Source organism: Halichoerus grypus, chromosome 14, assembly GCF_964656455.1.
Source record: "Halichoerus grypus chromosome 14, mHalGry1.hap1.1, whole genome shotgun sequence".
Classification (NCBI taxonomy): domain Eukaryota; kingdom Metazoa; phylum Chordata; class Mammalia; order Carnivora; family Phocidae; genus Halichoerus; species Halichoerus grypus.
In genome coordinates, this window is record NC_135725.1 from 61,977,233 (window position 1) to 62,005,167 (window position 27,935).

The following is a 27,935-nucleotide window of genomic DNA, read 5'->3' on the forward strand; positions in this document are numbered from 1 at the left end:
TGAGTCTGAGTCCCAAGTGTGGCGTGGAGTTTACTTAAAAAAAGAAAAAAAAGGGGGGCACCTGGGTGGCTCAGTCAGTTAAGCGTCTGCCTTCGGCTCAGGTCATGATCTCAGGGTCCTGGGATGGAGCCCCGCATCTCGCTCCCTGCTCAGTGGGGAGCGTGCTTCTCTCTCTCCCTCTGCCCCCCACTTGTGCTCGCTTGCTCTCTCTCTGTGTCAAATGAATAAATAAAATCTTAAAAAAAAAAAAAAAAAAGAGTACCCCCCTCAGAAACTTAGAGGATGCCATGATGTACAGGGCAGGGTCCACAACCCGACCACCAGTGGCACCTCTTACCAGTCTCCCCTGCCTCCTCCGTCGCTCTGTTTTGGCCTGTTCGCCCGTGAACGTGCCAGGCACGGTCCTACCTCAGGCCTTTTGCACTGGCTGTCCCCTCCACCTGGATGGCTCTTCCCCAGAAACCAGCCCAGCTCCCTTCCTCATTGCCTTCAAGACTTTGCCCAAAAGTCTCCCACTTAATGATCCCCCCAACCACCCAATTTAAAATCCCAACCCAGTCCTTCCACTCCCCCTCACACGCCCGAAACATAACCCCTGTCTTTTATTTCTTCTACCCCATTTATCATCATTTGCTTTACTTATTGTTTATTGTCTTTTTCCCCCCTATCAGATTGTAAGTTTCTTTAGGACAGATTGCTTGGGTCTATTTTATTTACTGTCAAGACTCCTGCCTCCACCCCAGAAAATACCGAGCACAGTGTAGGTGTTCAATAAAAGAACAGCTAAATGACTAAATGAATGAATGTAAAGCACTTAGGACAGAATCGGGCAGGTGGGAAGTACTCAATATTATTATTATTATTATTATTATTATTATTATTATTGATTCTTCAAGGTCAGGCTCCCATGCCCTTCCTCCTTGACTTTTCCAAGCTTATAATCACACTGTCCTAGCCTCCACTGCACCCTGCCAATTTCTCAATTATGGTAGAGAGCACAGGGCTCTTTAATTCTATCTTTTTCCATTTAGACTGAACTGAATGAAATTGTCATTTCTTGTAAGTCAAAAACAGTCAGATATTGGCCATTTCACATAGTTTAACCTAATATTATTTCTCATGGCAACCTGCAGGACCCTAGGAGGCACCTCAAGGCCTAGTATACAATAGGTGCCCAATAAATGTTTGTTCACAGAAGTAAAGTCACCTATTCCTGGCCCTTCATAGTAGGTGTGATTGCAAAGCACCTCTAATCTGGTCTGAAGGAGGCAGGGCAGAGCCTGTAGACTTAAAATAACAAACAGAAGATCCTGCTGCACTCTTTTCTGGTCTTCCTGAAAAATCTCTGTCCCCTGATATCTGGCAAAGAAAAATAAAAACAAAACCACACTCCACTCTTATATAACAATCCAGGTTCTGGCCATTTGCAACTAACAAAAGTTTAATGCTGAATGAAGCCCCTTCCCAGGGAAAAAAGACTAGCTGCCTGTCTCTAAGAGAATTCATTTAATGATGGGGGAGGAAGGCTAGAACATTCTTTGGTTATCACCGTGTTCACTGTTCCAATATAGGCTTTAGTTACAGAGATCTGTTAGATCCCCAAGGCGGGCTGTCGGAGCTGAAAGAAATTCAGCAATCACTGAATCTATCCCGTTTCACAGATGAGGAAAGTGAGGTCAGAAAGGGAAAGCGGGGGGCGCCTGAGTGGGCTCAGAAGGTTGGGCGGCTGCCTTTGGCTCAGGTCATGATCCCGGGATCCTGGGATCGAGAAACTCGAGGGGCTCCCTGCTCAGTGGGGAGTCTGTGTCTCCCTCTCCCTCTACACTGCACCCCCTGACCCCTGCTCGTGCTCAGCTCTCTCTCTCTCTCTCAAATAAATAAAATCTTTTAAAAAAGAAAGAAAGGGAAAGGGACTGAACCAAGGTCACACAGCAGGGTACATGAAGAGTTCATCCCGGAATCTACGCCTACTGACGTTAATCTTGTGAGCTTTCCTCTGGACCACGTTGCTTTTATGTTGGCCGGATTCCGGCAACGGAAGCTTTAATGCTACTATTTTTTAAGCCGTACTTTTCAAATGAAATGTTTATTAAACCTCAGATAAAACACCAAGAGCTTCACTATGAGAAAACCTGTTATAAATAACAGCATTGCATTCATCTCTCTCTATAGTTACTTCCTCAGGGTAAAGTCCTCAAAGTAAGAAAGAAGTCTAGGGGCAAAGGGCAGTTAGAATCATTTTCCTGGACTCTTGTAACAGGCTGCCAGATTGCCCTGCAAAATTAAATGCTGCTGGAGAATTCCCACAGCCTTGCCAGCAGAGAGGTTTATCCTTTTGTATTTATTTTTGCTAATTTTATAGGAATAAATACAGACTGCTTTCACTTACTATATGGTATGTGTTTTCCAACAAATAAGCAAATACTCTGGTCTTGGTATCAGGATCCCTGGGCTTGGTTGCTGGTTTGCTGTGTCAACTTGGACAAATCATGTCCCCTCTGGGGCTAGGGGATGCATATCTAGACAATGAGGGGGTTGAAGAGATGATTTCTTCAGATCCCTTTCAGCATGGACATGCCATAATTCCATAGTACATTTTTAAATTATTAGCATAGGATGACTTTGTAATAGCCAGAATCTGCCATGCCCCTAAATCAGGCCAAAATGCTGAGCAGGAAAACAGAGCCCAGATTATACATATGTAGAGATGACAAGAGACTTAGGTAGCACTTAAGCGTGTGTGTTGGAGCTCCGTTCGAGGGACAGCACATATACTTGGGCTGCTTTTACGAGGGGGTAACAGTACTCATTTGTGGTCTAGCTCCAGGTTCTGTGAGGCTCCACCATAACCAGAGGGCACGGTCATGGTCACACTGTTAGTCAGACCGAGAATCCCAGACTTGCAGTCAAAGGTAGTTCACCCCCAGCCAAGTGCTCATCCAGCCTCTGTTCACATCCCTCTGATGACACAGAGCTCACCACCGGCCCAGGCAGTAAGAAAGCTCTTGGGTGAGGGCAGGTCATGAAGTGGACAAGAGTGACCAGAAGGCCCAGACGTGGTTCTCAGAAACTACTTCCTCCATCAGGGCAGGCAACAGAAGAGGAGGAGGAAGAGGCACTGGAGGCAGGACGAAGGGCCTGGAGAGGGGCTCCTCTGGCTCCTCCCCTCCCCCCAGACCTCTAAGGCGCTGCTAACCCAAAGGCGCCCCACAGGTGCGGGAAGTGCAGAGCCCACATTCCAGCCCTGATGCCGGTAGGTTCTGAACCAGCCCCGGGCCCACTGCTGCTTGCCCTGGGGCAGACACCTCAGCTCCAGCCTCTGCCCTTCGCTCCCTTTGGCTCTGGCAGGAGAAGAAGTGCTGGGCCTGGGGCTGCTGGGCCTGGAAGTGAGCAGACTGAAGGGACCAGATGATTGCCCCACGGTGGAGGAAGAGGAGGAAGATGTCTGTGTGCCCAGAGCAGGACCAGCAGCTTCCAACTGTTTAGAGTTAATAAGATCCCCATCATAAGAGGTGTGTAATGGGGGCAGCAAGACCTTCCAGAGGGGATTTTACAGAGCCACTGGGCCAGATGCCAGAGGTCTTTTGTTTTGTTTTGTTTTGTTTTACCCTGTGAGCCTGGAGCCACAGTCCCTCAGACACGTGCTCTGTCCCAGACCCAACCCCACCCAGACACAGCTCTCTTGGCACTGTCCCCCCTTGGAGGTCTACACACACGAACCTGATCCAGCCCTATCATTCCTGGCGGGGCAGGGACGGGGAAGAGGACGTTCCATACCATTCTCTAAACCCTGGTGGGTTCATGGGTCTGGTCCAGGCCAGTCTGCAGCTGATGGTCCCATCACCCCCAACTCAGGGCTCCCCTGGCAAGGCTGACTTGGCTGGCCAGCTCCGACGGCCCCACCCTGCATGCCCAGGCGGGCTCGATGGGGACCTCGGGCTGTCGCCCCCTCCTGTTTCCCGTACCTGGAAGCTGAGGCCCTGCCCGTCACCCAGTCAGGAGGCGGAGGGTCCAGACGGGTCCCGCGGGGACACCCAGGCCACCAGGGGGGCCCTGTCGGGACCGGCTCGCCACACCCAGCGTGAGCGGCCCTCCCTGCGGGCAGGAGGGGTCGGCGGTGCAGACAGTGCCGATCCCAGCCCCGAGCCGTCGGGAGCCTGGACCTCAGCGCGGCCTCCCCCAACAGCGCGGAGCGGAAGGGGCCACCATTGCGCCCGCTATCCCAATGGGGAAACTGAGGCCTGGAGAGGGGCGGTGCTTTGTAAGGTCACGCGGGGGTGCCGGAAGCTTCGTCCCCCCGCGCCCCGCCGGGTCCCCCGCGGCGCGCCGAGCCCAGCATCCCTCCCAGGGCGCTGCAGCCGGGAGGCGCAGCGCGCACACCGCGCGCGCACCGGGAAGGCACGGCTGACGGCGCCGGGCCGCCCTACCTTGATGACGACCGCGCAGGTGGCGGTGGCGGCCGCGGCGTCTGGCTCCGGCTCCGCGCTCCTCACCGCCAGCCGAGTGCCCGCGCGCAGCGCCGCCGCCTCCTCCCCGCCCCGCAGCCGGGAGGGCGGGGCCGATGGGCGGGGCTGGGGCTGGGGCCGGGCACGAGCCCCGCCCGCGCGCCCCGGGTCCGAGGGGCACCCCTCCTTCCCCACCCTCCCGACCGCGCTCCTGGCCCCCGGGACCCGTCTCCGGGCGCGCGCACGCGCACAGAACAGGCGCGCACACCGGCGCGCACACGCCGCAGTGATTGGGGCGGGCTGCCCGGCGACCGAGCGGAGGCTGGGGCCAGGCGGACCCGCCGCTCCCTCGCTGCGTGCCGCGGGGCAAGGAACTCGACCTCCCGAGCCTCCGTTTCCCCCTTGGCGAAATGGAAACAGTAACTGTTTCTGCGTCCGAGAGCTGTTTGAGAATTAGAGGAGACGACTTAATTTACCGGCCCGGCAAAGTGCGCGCGCAGAGCCCACCACGGGGGTGGCGCCTGGTAAACCCGGCTGGTAGAGAAATTCTTGAGGCTTCTAGTCGGCGGGGAGGAAAAGAGCAGGGAGGGCGGCTCAGTAACGGGAGGACTCCGTTCTCTCGGCAGCCAGGAGGGGGCGCTGCCGCCCGGTCTCGCCGGCTCTGGGGTCCTGAGCACACTAGGCAATGGGAGGAGATGCGGAGGCCCCTCCTTTTAATAAAACTACCGCCTCACACTTAGTGAGCCAGGCACTGTTCTAGGCACCTTAAATGCATTACCTCACTTTACCGTCACACAAGCCTGTGAGGTTACACTATTACCTATTTTACAAATAAGAAAGCTGAGGCACAGACAGTTTAAGCACCTCGCTTAAGATCACACAGCTAGTCATCAACCCCAAGCAGCACGGCTCCCAAGCCCAAGCTCGGAGCCACTTCACCACACCACCCCTCTTGAGAAGAGCTCTTTGTTTTGTTCAGTTGTGTATCTCAGAGCACCTAGAACACTAGCCAGCTCAATTTTGAGTGAATAACAGAGCATACTATGTACTTTACATATATTATTTCATTTAATTCTAGTGGCCCTTTTATTTAGCTGCTATTATTACCCCCATTTTACAGGTTAGAAGATTGAGACTTAGAGTGGCTAAGTAAGTGGGGGCTCTTGAGTATCTCCTTGGAAAGAATAGCCAGGGCCAAAGCCTGCAACTCATTCACTGTTCACTGGGCCACTCCCCACCCAGAGTCCCCTCCCCACTCCCCATCCCCACTGTGTGTGGCCTTCAAAGCCCCCTTCACCACCACCACCACCCCCACACACACACTGCTCAGACTGAATTTGAGCTTCAGATATCAACATGAGTTGGATATTTGATGTTTCAGAAAAGCATATGGAGAAATCAGAATGTTGCGGGAGTTCCTTATACTTATGGCTCAATATTGCCTTTATTTTTAATTACTCCTGGGGGTGGACACCACCACCTTTCCAAGGCTAAGGCATCTGAATGCCCTAATTCACCTAGGGCTTGGGCCAGTATCTCGGGTGTGTCCCCCCAACCCCCACACACTCACACCTCTGTGCCTTTGTGCACATGCTCTGCTCTGCCAGGAAGTCTCTTCCTACAGCATCTCCGTCTTTCTAAACCAAGGTGTCCTTCCTTCCAGGTTCATCACCTCCCCAGGAAGCCTTCCTACATGCCCCGAGGATGTGCCTTCTCAGCCTTGTGTCTGCATCTTTGCCCCCCTGCACCATGGTGGTGGGTGGCTGGGACTGTGTTGGGGAAAGACCGGTTTGGCAGGGACCTCTGGGGGCCATGGGCATATGGACTATTGGGAGGTCACTGGAGGCCTCTGCAGTAGACACAATCCAGGACCCTTTCTGGGGATGCTGCATATGTGCATGCCTGTACACCTGTGTGTGTGTGGGGGGGGGGGAATTAGAACAAGGACCCTAATCTCTCCCCCTAATCCTGGTCCTTTTGAGGAAGGTCCTTTTGAGATTAGAACAAGGACCCTAATCTCTTCTCCTAATACCGGTCCACCCTGCCCTAACCATTCTATGAATTGCACACATTCTGAGGCCAGAGCAGGGATGACCTGCCCAGGGGTCCCTAGTTAGAAAACCACAAAATCGGTGTGGCCTCAAAGTTGGGCCCATCTGCCAGCATCTTATATTGGGTCTTGGTTGATTGGGACAGGCCAGGAAACCACCATCCCCTTCCTTCCCTATGTGTCAACATGGCCAGCTTTGTTTAATCTGCCACGTGTGGGCCAATGCCTTGTGCAGGCCTAGAATGTGTGCGAGAAAGGGTGGCAAATTCTTCATCTACCTGCCCAACATGGAGCTTTCTGGGCAATATGGCTGTGCGCTGGGAGACTGAACTAAGAATGAGGGAACAGCAGTGCCTGGGGGGTGAGGTTCTGAGCGTGGGGGATGTTAGCCAAGTACAGGCATTCTGTAGAAGTCAGTGTGCACCTCCCACTTTGGGGCGGAGATGGGGAGTCTTCCCTCCAGGTCCTTCCTCCTCCTTTGAGGAGTCCCTTTATTCTTGGGGATATTGCCCCAGGGAGGTTCCCTGGGCAACTCCTGTCCCCTCCCCTATCCAGTGCAGCAAGGATGGCAGCTTGCTGGGGGCCCAGTGTGTGTGAGAGAGAGAGACGCTTTGAGCTGAGAGGTCCTATCCCCTGGGGTAGGAGGGTGGGGCTGTGAGGGATCAGATCCTCCAGCCCTAGAAGGCAGCATCCCCTAGGGATGGGGGGCAACAGCTGTGGTGCAGGGCCAGGAATCTGACACCAGGGGTGGGCCCCCAACGCCCTTGGGGAAGAAGGGGGAGGGAGGGGAGGCAGCAGCAGCTACAGACCTTCTTGAGGTGTGACACCCCCACTTCCATCAGTCCCTGTTACAGCCTCCCTGTCAGGTGGATGGTTCTTCTATTTTCCTTTGCCGGGAGCTCTCCCATGGGGCCCTACATCACTCAGGAAGCTATAGGCCAGGCTTGTTCTTTCCCCTGGATCCTTCGGTGTTTTAGGCTCCAGAGAAGTTGAGGTGAGCTGGAATGAACCCTCCCTGGTCTTATCGTTAGCATCTCTAAGGCTTAAGCATGGCTTAACCACTCAGCGGCTGTGTGGCTTTGGGCAAGTTAGTTAACCTCTCTGAGGCTTCATCTTCTTGTTTCTAAATTGAGCGCGGCCTGGAGTGAGCAGTGCTCTAGGACAGGCCATTCTCATTCCTGGCTCCAGCTCCAGCATTTCATTTCAGGGCTGGAGGAAGCCGGACCAGGGTCAGTCCTGTGGTCTCCAACCCTCCTGGTGTATCAGAATGCCCATGCCCCACAACAGGCTCTGTGTGGCACACAGCACCGATATTCTTTAAAAGCCGCTTAGGTGATTCTGTGGTGCAGCCAGGTACAAACCAGAGGTTACGGTGCTGGGTCAACGGCAAAGCACCACCCCGTCCCCTAGTCCAGGAGGGGCAAGGTGGAGGCACGGAGCTGTGGGCAGAGCTTCTTCTCAGCCTGGGGGTGGGGAGGGGAGATGAGGAAGAGGGAAGAGGGAGAAAGGAAGAAGGGTGAGGAGAACGGGCAGGAGGAGGAGGGGAAGGATGAGGGAAGGAGGAGAGGGAGGAAGGAGAGGAAAGAAGCAGGACGAGGAGAGGAAGCAGGGGAGAGATAGGAAGGGAAGAAGGGAGAGGGGGGTGTCATGTATCTTGACAGCCTCTGTCTGATCTGGGATTGTTTATTTTTTGCTGAGGAGGGAATTTGAATTTCAAGGCTGGAGCTGAAGGTCCAGCTCCGTCATCTGTCCTGGAGCCTTGGGCCTTTTTGAAGCCCTCTGGGTGACTTTTCTCCATAAAAAGGCCACTCCCGGCCAGTGGTGGTGCTTCACTTTGTGCCAGGCACCAGCGTCCTGTCCTTTAGCCCTCCTGGGAGCTCCAGGAGGCTGGCCCCCTTGTCTCCTCAATGATGCCCTTAGGGGTGCAGCACCCAGCCTGTTGGGGGTGCAGCTAGGACCCCCGCAGGCCACTATCACGCCTCACAGATGCCATTTAGTGGTGAAAGGATCTCAGCAGATGTAAGTTTGGCAAAAATGAGGAAGGTCGTCAAGACCCTATGTGGGGTGCTCACGGCAGACCCGGGGCCCTGGGGCCAGCCAGCAGCCCCTGTCACATGGGAGGAAAGAACTCTGCACGTCTCTTCCCCAGAGCTGTGTAGGGGGCACAGTGTTGGGGAACTGGGTGCCTAGGGTGCCAACCCCTCAAAGTTCACACTCGTGGGCGAGCAGGCCAGTCCCCAGTGAGAGGTGTGGCTTCCTTCCCAGCCCTGGACAGGAACCTCAGATCAGAGCGGGAAGTCTCCGTACCTGAATCCTGCACCCGTAGTCCTGCCTACCAAAGACTACCCAGTGTGAGCCTATACCGACAGTCAAGAGCTCGCTGAGAAATGAGTGACCAAAATCACTTACACAGCCTTGACCCCCTGCGTTGGGGGGAGCGGGGGCGGGCGGCTCTGACTGCTGAGGAAGGGCCCAGAAGAGCCCAGAAGAACTGAAACTGAGCTCCTGCACACAGTGGGTGCCAGAAGAGCCGGCCTTGACTTGGCGACAGGCTGTAGCTTTGTCCCTCTCACCACCTTTTCCTCACCCTCCAGCCACCCATTTTTCAGAGAGGAGGGGACTCTTCTTGCCTGGGCCCGTGAGGCTGGCAGAGCGAGATCAGGTGTCGGGCACCTGACCCAGGGCTCTCTTGGTGTGGGCAGGGCTTTTCCTTGGAACCCCTTCCCCCAAACGGGCTGTGAATGGAAAGGCGGGCATAGGTGCAAGGCTCAGGAAACAGGCCTCAGTAGATGGGAGCTGGGCCTGGGACGGAAGCAGAACCAGCGCTGGAGAGGTGCTGTGGCCCAGGAAAACACACCCCAAATGCACAGGGCCCTCGCTCCTCAGGAAACCAGGAGGGCGGCGGGCCCTGCAGAGACGCCCACAGAAGCAGAACCCAGGGATGTCCCAGGCTGGGAAGGCCCCAGTGATGGGACACCCTGGAGCCCTGGGCCCACCCAGTAGGAGCTGGTTACTGGGAATCATTCAAGTTCCAAAGCTTGTCAACTATTTCCAATATTTACATTGTTTTATACAGATAAAACTTAAAGAATGTTCAGGTTACCCAATAAGCCAGCATTCTTGCTTGTCTGTGTGCTAAAGTGCTCTGTGGGAGAAGTGAGAAAGGGGTAGCATCCCTGGGTATGTGCTTATGAGTCCCAAACAAGGGCTTCACAGCAGACAATGTTCTGATGGGGAGACTGAGGCCCAGAGAGGGGAAGGGACTTGCCCAGCGACATGCGGTGCTGTGGCTCACTGGCTGGACCACTGTTCCACGGCCATCCTCCCGGGGGCCTGACAGCCAAAGGGGAGAAAGGGCTTTGGGGAGGGCAGGTGGCCAAGTCAGGCATCCCCCTCCCCCTCGTCCTCACTGGTGCAACCCTCTGGCACCGCTGGGCCTTGGGAGTTCCGAGTCTCCAGGTACTCGGCCTTCAGCTGCTCCAGCTCGTGCAGCTCAGCCTGCAGCCGCTCCCGGTGGGCCGTCCGCAGCTGCCGCAGCTGCTTCATACGGAAGGGGTTCATGTCGTTGAAGGCGATGTTCATCAGCTTCCTGGGGGGAGAGCACAGTTAGCCCAAAGCCAGGGCCCCACTGGGTCTACATTCACTGGGCCTTCCGGGGCACCCTGCCATTCATTCTGTCCATGTGGCTGAGGCCCTGGCCCCTGCCCATGGGCAGCTCACCTTCCAGGAAGGAAACAGTGAATGAGAAGACAACTTCCACCCAAAGTGATGTATACTGAGGCAGGAAGAAGCTTAGGGCTATGGGAGCTCTAACTCCGTAAGGAAAGGTTTATCATGGAAGGCTTCTTGGAAGAGGTGACATGTGAGCGGAGTTTTGAAGAATGAGTAGGGTTGGCCAGGCAAAGATGGCAGTGGTGGAGGTGACAGGGAGGCATTCTAAGTAGAAGAAACTGCAAGGCCAAAATCCCAGAGGTTGGTGTTGAGCTAGGAACTCAAATAATTACTTGGCAGGACGACAGGGCATGGGTGTTAGGGCAGGAAAAGGTGGGAAAGAAACAAAATTACACAGGGGCCTTGAATACCACGGTAAGGGGCAGAGAGACCACTGGGGCAGTGGAATGTCCCTAAAGATTCCTAAGCTGTAATGGAGGATCAGCATCACTAACAAATCTCCACTCAGCAAACACCCGCCTATCCCCTGCTATGTGTCCGGGGCATGTGTGGGCGGCGGGAGTGCTGGCCAGGCAGGGCGGGGGCAGAAGTGGTCTCACTGGCCGCTGCAAATGGTCTTGGTGAAGAAGCGCAGGTACTGGTAGATCTCCAGGCCGTCCTGCAGCCTCAGGATCGCCTCCTCGTTGTACTTGAAAATGGCCAAGGCGTAGCGGAATACCACCTGGGGGGCAAAGTGGGGGCTCAGCTGGGGCACGGGGGGCCAGGGCAGGTAATCCCCAGGGGGAGGAAAACCCCCACAGGCACCCAACTGCTGTTCCACCTCTATCCCACCCACTCCTCCTGCTTTGGTGATCCTGAGATAAATCCCAGACAACACGTCAGGAAATCTGTGACTCCTTCGGCAGGTTTGGTGTTGGACTCCCTGCTGCCCCCAGGACAGGCTGCAGAGGTTGACAGCTTGAGTGTGGGGAGGCCGAGGGGCAGAGGCAGACAGGGTAACCCCACGGGGAGGGAGCACAGTGTGGAACCCGGGCATGGGGCCTGAGTCCTGGCTCTGTCCTCACTTGTCCCGGGGCCCTGGGTGAGGTGCTACCGTGTTAGACCCAATGGGGGTAATACTGTTTACATGAGGCATCAGTAGGAATCAAACGGAATAACAGATCCGAAGGTGCTCTGCAAACCGTGGTACGTTAGCAACCACCATGGGGAACCTGGGGTGGAGGGCACAGGGAGGTCTGCCCAGGGTCTCCTAGAAAGGCCAGGGGCAAAGGGGGACCACACACCCATGTGCCAGCCTCCCAATATGGGGCTCAGTCCAAACAGGAGGAAGAGAAGCAGGGGCCCAGGTGACTGGATGGGCAGTGGAGGGAATAGGGATGGGCTTCCTGGATCACGGTCATGCCTCTTCCCTAGGGAAAGGAAATCCCCCAACTTTAAGACACATCTTCAGAGGCAGAACCACCCCTTCTCCTCACATGTGCAAAGCACTTTAGTTTACAAAGCCATGCTCCCATGAGAGGTCCTCAAAGCCCTGACAGGGGAGCACTGTCTTCCCATGCTCCAGGGGCAGAAGCAAGACCCAGAGGGCTGCAGGGCCTTGCTCAGGACTGTCCTGCTCACCCCTGATGGTGCCCTACCTTGGTACCCTCATAGAGGAAGGCGTCCCAGACCCGGAGAAGGATGTTGCTGATGAGACTGTCTGCAAAGACCACGAGGAACCAGTTGAAGGTGATGAAGGAGAGATCCACACGGTGCTGCCCCAGGTGAGCCATCAACCTGGGCAGCTTCTCCAAGAGGAGGTCCTGGAGCACCCGCTGGTCCACCTGGGAGCCAGGGAGAGAGGGCTTGTTAGCCGCCACCCTAGAGAAGGGGCTGCCTCCCTCCCTGCCTGCCCTTCCCACCCAGCCCGTCCACACACAGTCCTGGAGTCAACTCCCAACCCCCCCCACCCCTGGCCCCAGGGAGCACGGAGTGCCTGGAGGAGCCAAAGCCTCCCATGGCCGGGAGACAGCACAGGCCAGCAGTCTTCTGGGCTGGAGCACTGGGCTCTGGTGTGGAGGCCTCTGTAGGCTAAGTTCTTAGCCAGTGGTGTTTTGGCCCATTTGCCCTCCTGAACCCGAAGCCAAGCAGGAGTTCAACTTGTATCAGCCGACACCATGGCCACTTCTCTATATCCACTTTGGACCTGACATAAAAGATGCTCAGTGCATCCAGCTCAAGACTGAGGGTAACTCACTGAGCCTAAGATGTCATCGAACCTGCTGAAGGATTCACAGATTTACTGACGTGATGTCTGGGATTTATTTCAAGATCACCAAAGCAGGAGGAGTGGGTGGGATAGAGATGAAATAGCAGTTGGGTGCCTGTGTTGATAATTCAAACTAGGTGATACATACCTGGAGGTTCATATACTATTTTCTCTATTTTTTGTACATTCAAAATTTTCTATATTAAAAATGAGGAAAAAAACCTCCAACAACCCCACAACAATACACTGGTTTTACAGCACACCTCAGTTTCGGAGATGTTAAAGCATGACAATAAAATATGGAACATTGCCCAGCCTGCCTTGCAGCGAGGGGGTGCCATGTGACACAGTTCTGACCAATAAGGTGTAAGCAGCACCTGCTGGGCGGGAGAGCTGTGGGAGGCAGAGCCAGCCCCTGCCTTGCACCCTCTGCTTCTTTCAGCCTCGACCACGGCCACATTGGCTGTCCTGTGACCATGAGCAGGGGGCTGACAGCAATATGTGAGGGATGGCAGAGCAGAGAGCTTAAGGGGACTTCAGCTTTGTCATTCTCTGGGAAAAATGAGCCGCCCCTTGAGCCACTGTGAGGTTGGGCCGCCCTTCCTGACTCATCACCTATTCCCTGACAACTCCTCAGTCTTGATCTCCGGCCCTGACCTCCCTCCTTCACATGGGACACCCACTTGTCTGCTGACCTCCCCGCCCAGGTGGGTGTCCCACAGGAGGCATCAGTGTTGGGCAATCTCTCTCGTGTTGGGCATGATAGGAAAGGAGAGGAACAGAGTGGGTGGGCAGGAAATGACTTGGTAGGTTTGGGGTGGGAAGTGAGAAAGTCCCCTCCAGATGGCCTCTCTGCATAAAGCAGACAGCGCGGATGCACCAGGAGCCAGATGAGGGGTGAAGCAAGAGAGGAGATGGGAGGTCAGAAATGGTTTTGCGTGTACATCTGTCATCAAGCCCAAGAAGAAGTACTCCCATCCCAAAGCAGACAAGCCAGAGGTTCAGAGAGGGGATGCCGCAAGGCCAGGCAGCTGGCTGGGGGAGAGGTGGGCTCTGGACTAGCTGCGCCTGACTCTAGGGCTGGCCGGGGCTCAGAGCGGGGGGGGCGAGGCGGTGAGGGTGCAGGCAGCTGTGCTTCTCCGGAGGCCGTGACCAGCTTGTGCGAAGACTCGTCCCCACCTCCCACCCTGAGTCCCACTTCCACCCACCTGACCTCTGTTTTGAAATTCTTTACTGGCAAAAAGCAAGAGATTCTAGATTTTCTTCTCCTTCCCTCCCCAAGAAACCGTTTCTGAAAAGAACAAACCAAAACCAACCAACCAAACAAACAACCCCCCCCCCCCCAACCATTTCTCATGACATAGTGTCACCACTGGAATAACAACAATCTACCCCAGGGGCAGGGCCCCCACAACTCTAAAGGCCATCAGCTCACCAGAACTTCCCAGGAGTCCCAGGGAGAGGTTACTGGCCCCTTGTACAGAGGGAGAAATGGAGGCCTGAGAGCTTCCTGATTCTTCTGAGATTCATTGGCTTGAAGGAACCACTCAAGGGGCACCACCCTGCACGGCCCCTACGTCCCGTCCGTCCCTGCCCTGCTCACCTGGGATGACGTCAGTGTCTTGCTGTAGTAATCAGCCGGCATGATGGTCTCCACAATGGCCACCAGACACCAGAAGGCGCTCTCCTCCTCCTCCAGGACCAGCAGAGCGATGGCCGCCAGTCTGGAATGGGAGGAAAGGAGGCCTGGGGTGAGGTGTAGAAGCTGCAGCCGGGCAGAGGGTGGCAGAGGTAGATCCCTGGCTCCCAACCCTACTCCCTAAAACCAGGCTAGTGTTCCGGCACCTGGGGTGAGATGAACATGCTTTGGGGGAGGACTACAAAGGAGATTTCTTTTTTTTTTTTTTTTAAAGATTTTATTTATTTATTTGACAGAGAGAGACACAGCGAGAGAGGGAACACAGCAGGGGGAGTGGGAGAGGGAGAAGCAGGCTCCCCGCAGAGCCGGGAGCCCGATGTGGGACTCGATCCCAGGACCCTGGGATCATGACCTGAGCCGAAAGCAGTCGCTTAACCGACTGAGCCACCCAGGCTCCCTACAAAGGAGATTTCTGAGCAATGGGGAGAACTGAGTCTCTAGGGAAGGGCTCTGGGGGTCTGTTGCCCAGGTATGAATTCTGGATCTGCTGCTTCCTGGCTGGATGATCCTAGGCAAGTTCCTAAACTTCTCTGTGGCTCAACCTCCTCATAATAATCACAGGACTATTATGAGGATGAATGAAGTTAACACAGGATAAATGCCCAGCACAGTACCTGACATGTAGTGAGTGTTTAATGAATGTTAGCTATCCTCATCTTAATATCCACAGGCTTTGAGACCTTGATAAGTGTACTAACCTCTCTGAGCCTTACTTTCATCATCTGTGAAGTGGGATTAACAATCCCCACCTCCCAGGGCTGTGTGGCATTTTAAGCGAGAAGGCAGACCCACAGTGCCTTGCTAACTATCTGGCATACGGCAGGTGCTCACTACACAGAATTCTTTCTCCCCTTTGCTTCCTGAACTCCCCCCAAAGTTATCGCGAGGCTCTAATGAGATCATGGTAAGAAAGGAAAAAACCCACAGTGTTGAGTAGGGATGTCGGCCTAGAAGAAGTATTGTTTTTTCTACTTCTCCTATCTTTCCTGGCAGGTCTCACCCACTGTCAATCCAGGAATACATTTCCCAAAATGCAGTGGTCTCTAAAGATGCTAGGTGAACACAAGGTCCCAAATACAAAAATGTTTGGGAAATGCTACATACTCTAGCCCCCTTTTATTTTTTTTTAAAGATTTTATTTATTTATTTGACAGAGAGAGACACAGCGAGGGAGGGAACACAAGCAGGGGGAGTGGGAGAGGGAGAAGAAGGCTTCCCGCGGAGCAGGGAGCCCAATGCGGGGCTCAATCCCAGGACCCTGGGACCATGACCTGAGCCGAAGGCAGACACCTAATGACTGAGCCACCCTGGTGCCCCTCTAGCCCCCTTTTAGAGGCTGATGATACACAACATCTTACTAAAAGCCTCTGAGAAATTCTGCAGTGACAAAACAGTGACTGCAGAATTTACTTACTAAAAGCCTGTGCAGAAATTCTGCAGTGACTCTAACCCAAGGTTGTCCAGTGGAGTTATGGAGCCCCTTTTGTACAGTGCACCCACTGAACACCCTTACGGAGATGCCACCTTATAGTATTGTGAAGCCTCACACTCTTGATGGGCTTAAAGAACACATTTCATTGTCCAGCTATTTATCCTTCTCTGGGCTCTTACTAGACTAGATTCATGATCTCCAACCTCTTCTGAGGTTCACACTGTTTAAAGAAGAAAAAAGAAACCCCTTTTCTCTCCCCAGTAGATTGGGAAGGAATTTCTTTCCACTCTAAAATATTTGTACAAACTCTCCTGAGTCTGAGCTGAGTGGATGAAAGGAAGAGTCACAGGTCTCTTGGGAAATAGGAAGCTCTCCCCTCTCAAAGCTGGGGAAGGGGGTCTTCGGAGGTCATTTAGTTCAGGGATAGCAAATGTGTGAAACACTGGCCACCACTCTCTTTTGCCTATGCCAGGGCAGACATAACTAGTGAATCATGACAACATTCCCTTTGTCTATGTCCAGGGCAGACATAACTAATTAATCATTGTGCTCTTTCCCACTGACTCTGGAGGCTGCCTCAGAAACTCACAAGACAAGGCTCCAGGCAGGTGCTTCCTACTTGTCAACCCTGGTCTAGATAAACTTATTGCAGATAGGAAGACCGAGTCCTGGAAAGCAGAAGTCACTTGCTCAGGGTCACACGTTCAGTTGGTGGCAGAGTGGAGATAGAACCCAGGGCTCCCAAAGTCCAGCCTGGTGTTCTCTCGACCCTACCCTGTCCCGCTGGAGCCTCAGGATGTGCTCGGTCCAGGAGCTGGCTGCCGGCACCAGCGTAGATTTCTGCACACATTGCAAGGTCAGTAGTGAGAGTCTGCTGGTACCAACTAGGGCTTACCACCTGCTCCGGGCTGCAGCCAGCCTCCAACCTAAGGCATTCAGGCTCAAGTGGGTCTGCAAAGGAGGTAGCGTGGTGATATGGGAAAGAAACAGCTACTCCTAATGCACTCCACTTATATTTTAAAGAGAATTCGCTTTAAAGTTTTTGCCCTAAATTAGCACTGTATCATTACTATGATATCTGTCACCCTCTAAACAGGCTGATTTGTTGCACGGAAGCAGGGTCTGTCTTGACACCATGTACGCAGTTCTACCGGCTGCCACTAGATGGCGGCGCTCAGAAAGTGAAAGGGGCCCGCAGGGTGGGGCTGAAGGGCCCCACTCTCCACATGTGAAGGGGCTCTTCCCATTGTAAGTAACTTTCGAATTTAAGCAATAATATGAATATTTGCCTAAACATCAATTATCAGTAAAAAAAAAAAAAAAGAAAGAAAGAAAGAAAGAAAAAAGCATTCAGAGAAAGAGTTAAAGAAATACTCCTGGGTGTCACCCCCCCTCTCCGTCCGTTTTTCCTACATATCCCTCCACAGCCTTTGTGCTGCCTTTTTCCACACAGGGAGAAGCTTCTTTCCTTCTCGGAGGTTTATCTCAAGACCCTTCCCGCTACAGGATTTCCCCTTGTCCCCCCTTATATTAGCTGTGCTGTAGTTTAACTCTGAATTTCCAGTAACTGAACAGGTATATATGCTCAGTTTCGCCCAATTTAGGCTGGAAGTCAGTATCAAAAATCTCTACCCTTAGGAATCATTCAAATTTGAGTAAGGACTCCCTGAATGCTTATTCTGTGTTAAATAAATGTCACACACCGCCTACTGGGGGGAGAGAGCAGAATGTCTTATGTAAATTTTGCTTGAGTATATGTGTATTTAAATTTAAGTGAGTCAAAACTTGCTTTGGGGAATATCTGAAATTATGTAACCTCTATCGAGATAGCTGGGGGGCATCCATGAGAGTCCTGAGGTAGTGGAGGGGGTAGCCCTAGCAGGTCACCCCATCTCACCCCCACCCCCAGTCCCCTCCGTCCTGCTATTAGACCAGAAGCAGAAATGAATCCAGGCTGGGCCAATCACATTCCTTCCTTTGGGAATTTCTGCCTGGGACATGAGGGTGTCAACAAGTGGGAAGATTTGCCGAAAAGGTTCCAGACTCAGGGACTGAGGTCTCCATTCTGACAGCCTCGAGGGCCCTAAATGTCCAAGGAATGACGGACAGAGGCTGGTCTGCGGAGAAAAGGAAGCAGACATGTAGAACGAGAGAGGCCAGAGATGGTGCGGCCCCACAGGGGGCTGCAGAGCAGGACCGTGGTGCTGCCCAGCCTCAGGGACTTGACCCCATGGCACCCCTGGGGTTGTGTAGTGCTGTGGCCCTGCTGGAGAGAGGAGATGCCTTGGTTTCTAATGACCATGGTCTTGTCCTCTATTTTCGTTTCCTGGCTTTTATGAACCTCTGTTGTGGCATTTACCAATTCTCTTTTTCTTGGGCTCCCTTGAATGGGTTTTGTTTAAAGTAAATGATCCTTGACCCAGGCAGTTCTGCAATATGTGAGCTGAGGTGTGCACTACGAAATTCCAGGGGGCCATTCACCAGGGTCTCTGTATGAGTGGTACTGAGCACAAGTCAAAAGAGAGAACATAGCATGAGGAGGTCCCCCCCATCTTGAACCTGTCCTGTCCCCATCTTGAACATGTCCATGTTGTCCCCATCTGTATGGTGGGAATCAAGCCTCCTGGACTCACCTCTCTAGGTTCTCGGGAGGCTCTAAAGAACCTTGTGCCCTCACTAGGGCTCTGATGCTTACCTGTTCAGGCCCTGGCAGTAGCCGATGGTGGGGTTCTGCCAGGAAAAGGCCAGCAGCACCCGGCGTAGCTTGTCGGGGAAGCTGGAGGTGGGACAGGTGAAGTGCTTGTTGTTGGGGAAGGTACGGTTCAGGTCCAGCTCAATCTGGCGGGCGGCAGGATGCTCGCGGACCTGGCCCCGGTTCAGCAGCTCCTGGTAGTGGCCGGGGCTCTGCAGATGCCGGACGCGGAGGTGGATCAGCCACCTCCAGACACGCGGCCGGTGCTCTCGGGGCACACCTGCCCGCAGCAGCTGCTTGAGCTCGACCGAGGGTGCAAGATCACCCAGGGCAGCCCAGCGCTCCCGCAGCGGCCGCTCCACGGCCTCATGGGCCAGCAGGTGGTGGGAGTGCACCTCTAGTGCCTGGATCTTGGCCAGCAGCTTCAGGTCTTCCATCTCGAAGTTGGGCACCGTCAGGAAGCCATACTCATCATACTCACTGCCAGCAAAAGCCTATGTTAGCAGCATGTTGCAGAGCCCTTCCCTGGATAAGGGGCAGGGCAGGGAGGGGGAGGGGGGACCCCAGGCAAGGTTCCTGCCTGGGCTTCACTGTGGGTTAGTCATGCAGCTTTGGGCAGGTCACGTCAGTTCTCTGAACCGCAGTTTGCTCTTCTTCACAATGGGTAGAAGAATTCCTGCTCTGCCTCATGAAGACCCATTGACCTCCTCTGTTGTAAAATGCTGGGGGCCTAGACAGTGCCTGGTGCCTCGTAAGTGCATAGTAAGTGCGTTCAGTGCAAATATAAAGGACCCTCTTATTATTCCATGAAGCCTTAGGCTCAAGCACTCGGCACTGCCAATACAGAATCCCACCTGGGCAGACAGTAAGCCCAAGGCTGCATGGGGAGCAGGCAGCACCAATGACAAGCAAGGTGGGAGAACCAGGGGTCCAGTCCAGATGGCCTTTTACTGATTCCACAGTTATTTGCCCTTACTGTGTGCTCTGCATGTGCTGTCTCATTTAGTCCTACTGATCCTGCAAAGCAGGGATCTTAGCCCACATCTGACGGAGGCTGAATATGTGGCCCAGAAAGGTAAAGTAACTTGTCCAAGGTCACATAGTGAGAGAGCCCAGTCTGGCTCCAAAGCCTGGGCTCCTTCCCCTTGGCCACCCAGCCTCCAGGGGCCTTTGGACCCAAGCCACAGCCCCTTCTGTTATATTTAACTGCCCATGTTCACTGTGCTCAGCAAGGACTTGGCTCAGGGAAGGCAGCTGGCTTTCTCCCCTCCTCCCCCCCTCTGACAAACACCTTGGGGAGGCAGCCTGGGGAAGTGAAAAAAATGGAGCTCTGGAGGCAGACCCAGGTCAGCTGCATGAATACGCTGTGTGGCCTTGGGCAAGGGGCGGCCTCCTCTGAGCCTGCATCACCTCAACTGTAATATGGGGCTCATCCCAAGCACATGCTCGTTTGAAGATACGAGAAAGTAAGGGATGTGCAGTGCTTGTACGCGGTCAGCAGGAGCCAGCACCAGGGCGGCTGGGGACCTTCAGGTCATGCAGACCAAGACCCACCCTCACTGGCTGTTGGGCTCACCTGATGGGGCTCAGCTCCACGCCATTGGCTGAGGCCTCCCCGGCTTCCCACTGCAGCGCCTCCTGGATGAGCTGCTTCAGCAGCTCTGAGCACTCAGTGGCCTCACCCCCCGAGGCCTCCTGTAGCCTCCGCAGCCCGGCCAAGTACTTGCTCTCCACCTGGCAGTTCTTGGCTTGGAGGTAGGCACACTGTGGAGGGAGGGGTGGGGCTGTCAGGCCACCTGCTTGGGTTTGCCGCCCCCCCCCCCAGGCCTGAATAGCTATAGGCAGCAAAGTCCTTCTCCAGCCTCATCTCCCATCCCCTTCCCACCCCCAGCCCGTCATCTAAGGGAAAGGAGATGGGCCCTGAACCCAAGGGTTTATAGCAAAGTAGAAGAGGCTCCAGGCAAGAGAGCCAGGCAAGAAAGCCAGGCCCAGGGCTGCAGCCGGATTCAGAAGAAAGAGGGGAGAGGTGGGCACGGGCAGTGCACGTTCTTGCTGGGGACTGCAAGTCCCATCCTGCTTCAGCCACTGTTGGCTGGGGGACCTACGGCAAGTTACTTAGCCTCTCTGTGCCTTAGCTTCTTCATCTAAACAATGGAAATAATAGAGAGTCTGCCCCAGGATTCTGGTGGGGATTAGATGAGCAGATGTGTGTAAAGGCCCTCCCAGGGCACCTGGCCTAGAGCAGTTCTCTGTAGGTGGTAACACTGAGCAGTGCCCAGGAGATGGCCACATAGCTCTGGCCACTGCCCCTGTGCCTTCTGCCTCTGCAATATCGGCTCTTTCCATTCCTTCGACATACCGCCTCTCTCCCACCGGTGTCCTTCCTGTGTACTCCCTGCCCCTGTCTTGAACTTCTGTATTTCTCTTTCCATAAGCCAGGTGTGCTGAGCAAGTCTGGTAATTTTCCTGGGCCCACTTCCCTTCTGTGGAAGCTGGACAGAAAGAATCAGCCTCAGCGAATCGCTATGCCCTCCGGGCCAGCCTGGCTCCTGTCTCATCCTGGGGTGGAAGAGTGCAAGCCCCCTGGCCAAGGCTGCCATTATGCTGCACCCTCCAAACATTGGCTAAGCACCAACTCCAGGCCATCGGGTGAGCCTGCTCTCCTCCCCCTCCAGCTGGCTCCCACATCTACGTCCCTCTGCCACCTTCCCGAGTCCCCTCCCAGTACTCTCAGGCATTTCTGCTACAGACTCCCAAGTCTCTGTGCTCCCCGGTCCACCTCCACAAGCCCACCGAGCCCCCAGCTTTCTCAAAACATAAGTCTGATTGAGGGCCTCGCCACTCAAAACCCTTCTACAACTCCCAGTTTCCTCAGAGAATGTCCCGAAGTTCCTCCCCTCCAGCCTCACATCTCCCTCCCCACCTTCCCCCACCTCTTGGTCCACAGGTCTTGACCATGCTATCTCTTTTCTTGGAAGGCCTTTCTCTACTCTGTTTGCCTGGATAACACTAACTCACTTTTACAACTCAGCTGAAGAAGGTACCCCCACTAGGAAGCCCTCCCTGACTTTCTTCCTCTCTTTGGGCCCCAAAGAATCCTGTGTGCCCAACTGCAGCTTGATTGTGTTTGACTCCCTCACTAGTCTGCATGCACCCTCCTTGAAAAGTCTGAGAAGGCCTCTTGTTAGTTCTTCTTTAAATGTTCAGTTGAATTCACCAGTAAAGCCTTCAGGTCCAGGGCGTTTCTTTGTTGAGAGATTTCTGATTGCTAATTCAGTCTCCTTACTAGTTATAGGTTTATTCAGATTTTTATTTCTTCATGATTTAGTCTTGGCAGGCTTTGTGTTTCTAGGGATTTATCCATTTCATCTGGTGATCCAATTTGTTGGTATACAATTGCTCATAGTACTCTTTTTTTAAAAAAATATATTTTATTTATTTATTTGACAGAGAGAGAGAGAGAGCACAGGTAGGCAGAGCAGCAGGCAGAGGGAGAGGGAGAAGCAGGCTCTCACTAAGCAGGGAGCCTGACACGGGGCTCGATCCCAAGACCCTGGGATCGGGACCTGAGCTGAAGGCAGACGCTTAACTGACTGAGCCACCCAGGTGCCCCTGTTCATAGTGCTCTTATAATCCTTTTTATTCTGCAGAATCAGTAGTAATGTGCCCCTTTCATTTCTGATTTTGAGTCCTCTCTCTTTTTTTCCTTAGTCCACCTAGCTCAAGGTTTGTCAGTTTTGATCATCTTTTCAAAAAATCAACTTTGGTTTCATTGATTTTCTATTATTTTTCTGTTATCTATTTCATTGATTTCTGCTCTGATCTTTATTGTTTCCTTCCATCAGCTAGCTTTGGGTTTAGTTCTTCTTTTTCTAGTTCTTCAAGTTCATCTTACTCCAAGTTTGTTGAGCTTCTTGGTTGTTTTTATTTATGTCTTCATCAAATTTGGGACGTTTTCGGCCTTTATTTCTTCTCATATTCTCTCTGCCCCTTTCTCTCTCTCTTCTCCTTCTGGGACAACCATACTATAATGGGTATGTTGGTCTGCTTAATGGGGTCTCACAGATCACTTAGGCTCTGTTCACTTTTCTTCAAGCTTCTTTCTTTCTGTTTCTCAGACTGAATAATTTCCACTGTCCTATCTTCAAGTCCACTGATTCCTTCTGCCTGCTTGAATCTGCCTTTGAATCCCTCTGGTGAATCTTTCATTTCAGTTATTGTACTTTTCAGCTCCAGAATTTTTTTGGGGGGGGGGTTTCTTTCTAGGTTTTGTAACTCTTTGATATTTCAATTTTGTTCATACATTGCTTTCTTGACTCTCCACATCTTCCTTTAGTTCTTTGAGCATCTTTAAGACAACTGTTTTAAAGTCTTTGTCTAGTATTACCCAGTACCACATCTTTTTCAGGGGCAGTCTTCTATTGATTTATGTTTTTCCTTCAAATGGACCGCACTTTCATGTATCTTTGTATCCCCTGAGATTTTTTTGTTGAAAACTGGACATCTGAACACTAGAAATCAGATTCTCCCAATTTGAGAAAAATTTGTTTTTGTTTTTTGATTGTTATAGGCTGTCTCTGTGCCAAGGGTAGCCTAAGATGTAAACTTAAGCTCTCAAGTCTTTTCTGAGTCTTTCCCTGGATGTGCACGGACACTTTCTAATTTCCCCATATATGAAGCTGTTTTGGAATGTCTAGTCTTTAATATCTGGCTCCCAAACAGGAGGGAAAAAAAGAGAAATGAAAGGGGGAGGGGAAGAGTGGCAGCCCTTTGAATCCTCTGGAAGTTACTCTAGCCGGTAGGGGAGGTGCAGAGATGACTGCCTGCCTCCTCCTCTGCATTTCTGTGATCAGAAGCAGCAATCAGAGCACAGATGCCTGAGGCTGGAAAGGCAGCTCGTAAAGGGCACAGTCCAGAGGTAGAGCAGGTGATAAGGACAGAGTGATATGGGGCAAAAAGGTGAGGGCCCGAAGGGTGGCTGGGCATGGAGATGGACTCTGCCTCTTACCTTCATCAGGAGGGCCCTTTCCTTTTCAGCCACCCTTCTCCAGATCTTTGTGACCTGGTGGATCTCGGAGTTGAGGAAGCGGTTCTGGGTCCGATATGCTTCCATGTCATCCTGGAGAAGAGAGCAAAGCATTTGATGAGTTGCACCATAAACATCTCCCTCATCCTCACCCTCAAATGAGCTGCCAACACTTCCTTCCTTTAGAAGTCTCTAATAATGACAACAGAAGAGAAAGTCTAGAAGAAGTAGTATTACCGACAGCCCCTTCACTAATCTTGATCCCAGCATGATACAGTAGAGAGGGCGTCAAGCCTGGAGTTCAAGTTGTGGTTCTGACTTCCTGGCTGGGAGGTTTCACTGAACAACTCTGACCCTCTGTTTTCTCATCTGTAAAAGGGACAAATACTACTCCACTGGGCAGCTGGGAGATGACCTGAGGTAACATGTGTCATAACACTAAGTATAGAGACCAAAACAAACAAACATCCAAGTAGTGTTTGTTTTAAAAATAAACATATGTTTTCACATATTTGCAATCATACCGAACAATTTTGGGTGGAAAATTTTTTACTTAACGTCACCTTGTAAATACAATGGCCCTTCAACAACACTGGGGTTAGGGGTGCTGAACCCCACCCCCGCTGCACAGTGGAAAATCTGTATATGACTTTTGACTATCCCCCCAAATTTAAATGCTAATCACCTACTGTTGACCGAAGCCTTCCTGAGAACAAAGAGCCAATTAGCACACATTTCATATGCTATGTGTAGTATATACTGTATTCTTACAATAAAGTAAGCTAGAGAAAAGAAAATACTAAGAAAATCATAAAGAGAAAATACATTAACAGTACTATACCATATTTATCAGAAAAAATCTGCCTGTAAGTGGATCCGTGCAGTTCAAACCCGTGTTGTTCAAGGGTCAACTGTACTCTATGTTACATAAGCTTCCCAGTGATCATTTTTAATGTCTGATGACTATTCTGTTGGGTGAATTTACTATACCTTAGTTATAATCCTTTCCCTGTTATTTTGTATTTGAGCCCTGAGTGTTTTCGGTTGGTTTTTGATTATGAATAATGCTGTGATGCGCATCTCTGCACCTAGAGTTTTCCTTTTGCAAGCTCTCCAGTGGACGGAGTGAAATCCTGCTGCTGGGGCATTTGAGGAGAAGCTGGCCAAGCACTGGGGAGGCTCAAGCTTCTGCTTGAGCCTCAGAAAGGAGCAACCCCAGCACTGGCCCTCAACCTTCATTGCGCTGGGATGGACATTCCAGAAGCAATGGACAATGCACGTTCACAGCTATACCTAGCAATTCCAGGACATTCACTAGCTGAAACTCAACCCCTTTTGCTCCCACTCAAGAAATGTACTGGGCTGTAAGTGCATGAGAGAGACACTATTGCAGGCGTGACCTTGGATAGCCCTGATTTATCTGGAAATTAAGAGCATCACACCTGTGATGACTGTGGCACCTCATCATCAGGGATGGGTCACGTGTACACAGCTCACAGGCTGTCTTGACCCTCCCGGGGTGGGCCTGCATCCTGGCCAAGATCCTTCCCAGCCCAGAAGCTCCAATTCACACCCAGGGTCTGCTGCCTTCTGCCTAGATGGTTGACCCAGTGGGAGGGCCACATGCTCCCAGGGTTCCTTAGCTAGAAATAAAAGCCCCCGGCTGGCTTCAACACATGGCCTCTCACCACCCCACTGGGGCTGTCCGAGGTGTCTCCCGCCCTGGCCACCCCTGCTTCTGATCCATCACTGTGCCCGGACTGCCAGGCTTCGTGTCCTCAGGCTGAGCTCGCTCTCTGCTCTCTCCACCCGGCCTGGACCCAGGTAGTTCCAACTCCCCAGCCTGGACTTCCTCCTACTCTCCCGCCATGTCTCCCTTAGGTCAAACTCTGGGCTCCCTTTTCTCAGAAATGCTGCCAGGGCGTACCAGCCGCTCTTCTGCACAAGCATCTGCCTGCTTTCTCTCTGCAGCCCCCATTTTCTTACCTTTAGGTGGAGGGGTGGTGAGCCTGGTGTGAACCCTCATGTTTGCCGCACGAGGACCCACCTCCTGTGGGCATCAGGATTTTCCAGGCCCCCTCCCCCTGCCCGTGATAGTCTTCCGTTTGGGTGTCTGGAGATTCACAGATTTGTGAACACAGAAACTGTGCGGGCCCCCTACACCATCACCCTGTGCCCCTGCCCTGCGCTGAGCACATCATCCCATTCCATCTCCCCGGCAGCCCTGAAAGGAACTCAGATGTGGTCTCCGAGGCTCTGAAAGGACAAGTACGTTGTCTGAGGTCACACAGCTCTACGAGACCGGGGGTGACCGAGCCCAGATGTGTCTGATTCAAAAGCCATGTCCAACCACTGCACTTACAGCCGAGATCCTCCCCAAGCTCTGCCCCGCGCTGGCATCCACCTGGACGCCAAATGTCTAGTCCCACACTTCAGCGGTTGTGCTCGGCAGTCTGGCTGGCTGCACGCAGGCCTGTCTGACCCCTCTGACCCTCGAGTACTGTAACACCACAGCAGAGACGCTGGTGCTGCCTAGTGGTCAGGGAGCGGGCCCTGGGGCCCTGCTGCCTGGGTAGAAATCCTGCCTTCACCACTGAGCCCAGCACGAGTTCCTCGCCCTTTCCGGGCCTCCTCCCCTCACCTGGAAAGCAGGAACAATAACACCACGGCCTCAGGCACTCTTGGGAGGATGTGATTAGTTAATACGTGCAAAAGGCTGAGAATGGTGGCTGGTGCGTGGTGAGTACAAGTGTCACGTCCTTCTCTGGGTTCTCCCCGCACCTGGAGAGCTACTGTCACCCGCTGTGCTCCTCCTGCCCCCGCCCAGAGACTTCCCACTGCTGCTGTTGTGCGTTCTTTTTTTTTCATGGATTTATTTTATTTATTTAAAAAGATTATATAAAAGAACCCCAAAGCTATTTATAACATTTACAGATCAATTGGGAAATTTTAACACTGACTGGATACTACCATACTATGAGTTAATTACTGTTAATTGTTTTTGATATGATGCTGTTGTGCATTCTTCCCAAACGCCTGAGAAAATACAACACGCTTCCAGGCAAGGGTGGAAGAGAGCGATCCGTTGCCTGAGGTCCTACTATGTGCCAGAGCCGTTTACCTCCCACACATTATTGTGTGTTAATTTATCTCCACCATGCTGTGCGCTACGTATTAAAGTACCATCGTTCCCACTTTACAGATGAGGAAACAAGTACAGAGAGGGGAAGTCCTCCTCAGTCACGTGCCTAGAACGTGAGAGAGGCAGGATGCAAGCCAGGTGCGTGCGGTCCACAGGGGAATGGAAAACTATTGCTGGGTGAAAGCGCATCGGCGGAGTCTGCCGCTCTACACGGCCGCTCCGTTCTGCCTCCTGTTACCGTCCCTGCGTCCTCACCCCAGGCCCCGAGATGCTCCCTGTCATTTCCAAGGCTTTGGACATATGGCCGGGGGCACCGTGCCTGCAGCCCAGACGCGAGAGCATGTGTGAGCACCCCTGGGAGCAGCCGTGGGGGTGGGGTGGGGGGGCGTCTGGGCAGCACCTCCCCATTCAGCTCATCACCCTACCTTGAGCGTTCTTCGTGGCTCAGGACTGTAGGGAGGAAAAAGAGAGAGAGCTCAGAGAAAGGAAAGCCACACGACAGTCACTGGCAAGCAAAGGAGGAAAACAGCTGGAGAAAGGGGACAGGAAGGAGAGAGTCTGCCTGCCTATCTTCATAGGGATCAGGAGCCCGGGAATTCTCTTTGGGAAACGCCACGGACTAGCCCCTGTGCTAGTAGGGAAGGCAGTGGATCGCGTGTGGGGAGACCTGGGGCCTAGCTGCAACCCTGCTGCTTGTGCTGTGGGACGCTGGACCCCTGTCCGGGCTCAGCTGTCCCTGCCAGAAAATGTCAAAGACTAGATCTCTGAGTCTTCCCAGCTCCGATATTCAGGAGGTCAATGATTCTGTTCTCAAACTGGCAGCTTCAACAAGGGGGCATTTCCCTAAAGTCGCATGTCCTCCATCCCAGGGCAAGGGGGAGATGTTAACATTGCTCTGTCCTCAAACGGGAAAGACTATGGATTTTGGAGGAGTCTTCTATTTTTCTAGATCAGACATGTAAAGGCTAACACACGAGGAACTCGAGCACATGCAATTCTTTCTGGCACAAACACTGGGCCTCTGAGGATCAGCAGCAAGGTAAGTTTGGTTGATAGGAATTTCCTCTATTTGGGCTCACTGATAAATTCCCGAACATACAAAGCCAGGGGCACACTCTGTGAGTCCAGGCTTCCAGTCGGCTCTTGGCAGCGCCCAACAGATCTATTTCTCTGACCCCCGAGCTGCTCTACGGGGTCTTCACCTGTGGATTCCAGCAGGACGGGCAGACAGAAGACTCTTATTAGCAGGGCAGAGGAGGGTAGGGAAGCAATCTGATGAAAGCAATTTTCCAGCCCCAGCCTCGCTCCATCTGCATTTGAAAGGATTTTATTTTCATTTTGAACTCAAAAGAATCTGATTTTAAAGGGAAAAGATTCAAAGACTGGTTATGTGGTTTTTCATGCGGAAGGAAACAGGAGGGATCTGGGTTTCATGTTATCTTCCTTCACCCCCCTGTCAACCTCATGAGTAGGGATAGTGAGGCCATTTTAAAGAGAGGTGAGGGGCCTTGCCCGAGGTGACACAGTTA

The 27,935-nt window shown here is 52.9% G+C and overlaps 2 protein-coding genes across 4 annotated transcripts in view; both read right to left on the reverse strand.

Annotated features, from left to right (window-relative positions):
• Window positions 1–4,598, reverse strand: part of CORO2A (coronin 2A) — a 52,236-nt gene extending 47,638 nt beyond the window's left edge. Inside the window, exon 1 of the mRNA XM_036074166.2 lies at window positions 4,428–4,598. The gene's annotated coding sequence lies outside the window, so the exon portion shown is untranslated. The remainder of the gene's footprint in view (window positions 1–4,427) is intronic.
• A 4,935-nt stretch (window positions 4,599–9,533) lies between these two features.
• TBC1D2 (TBC1 domain family member 2) overlaps window positions 9,534–27,935 on the reverse strand; it is a 50,483-nt gene continuing 32,081 nt past the window's right edge. For 2 of the 3 annotated variants that reach the window (XM_036074159.2, XM_036074162.2), the window contains 7 exons: window positions 23,247–23,357; window positions 19,815–20,002; window positions 18,242–18,718; window positions 14,019–14,139; window positions 11,805–11,990; window positions 10,767–10,888; window positions 9,534–10,084 (listed from right to left, as the gene is read on the reverse strand). In XM_036074159.2, coding sequence (XP_035930052.1) covers window positions 9,877–10,084; window positions 10,767–10,888; window positions 11,805–11,990; window positions 14,019–14,139; window positions 18,242–18,718; window positions 19,815–20,002; window positions 23,247–23,357 — 1,413 coding nt within the window. In that variant the 3' untranslated portion in view covers window positions 9,534–9,876. Of the gene's footprint in view, window positions 10,085–10,766; window positions 10,889–11,804; window positions 11,991–14,018; window positions 14,140–18,241; window positions 18,719–19,814; window positions 20,003–23,246; window positions 23,358–26,831; window positions 26,857–27,935 lie in introns of all 3 variants that reach the window. The other variant, XM_036074163.2, reaches the window with a different exon arrangement.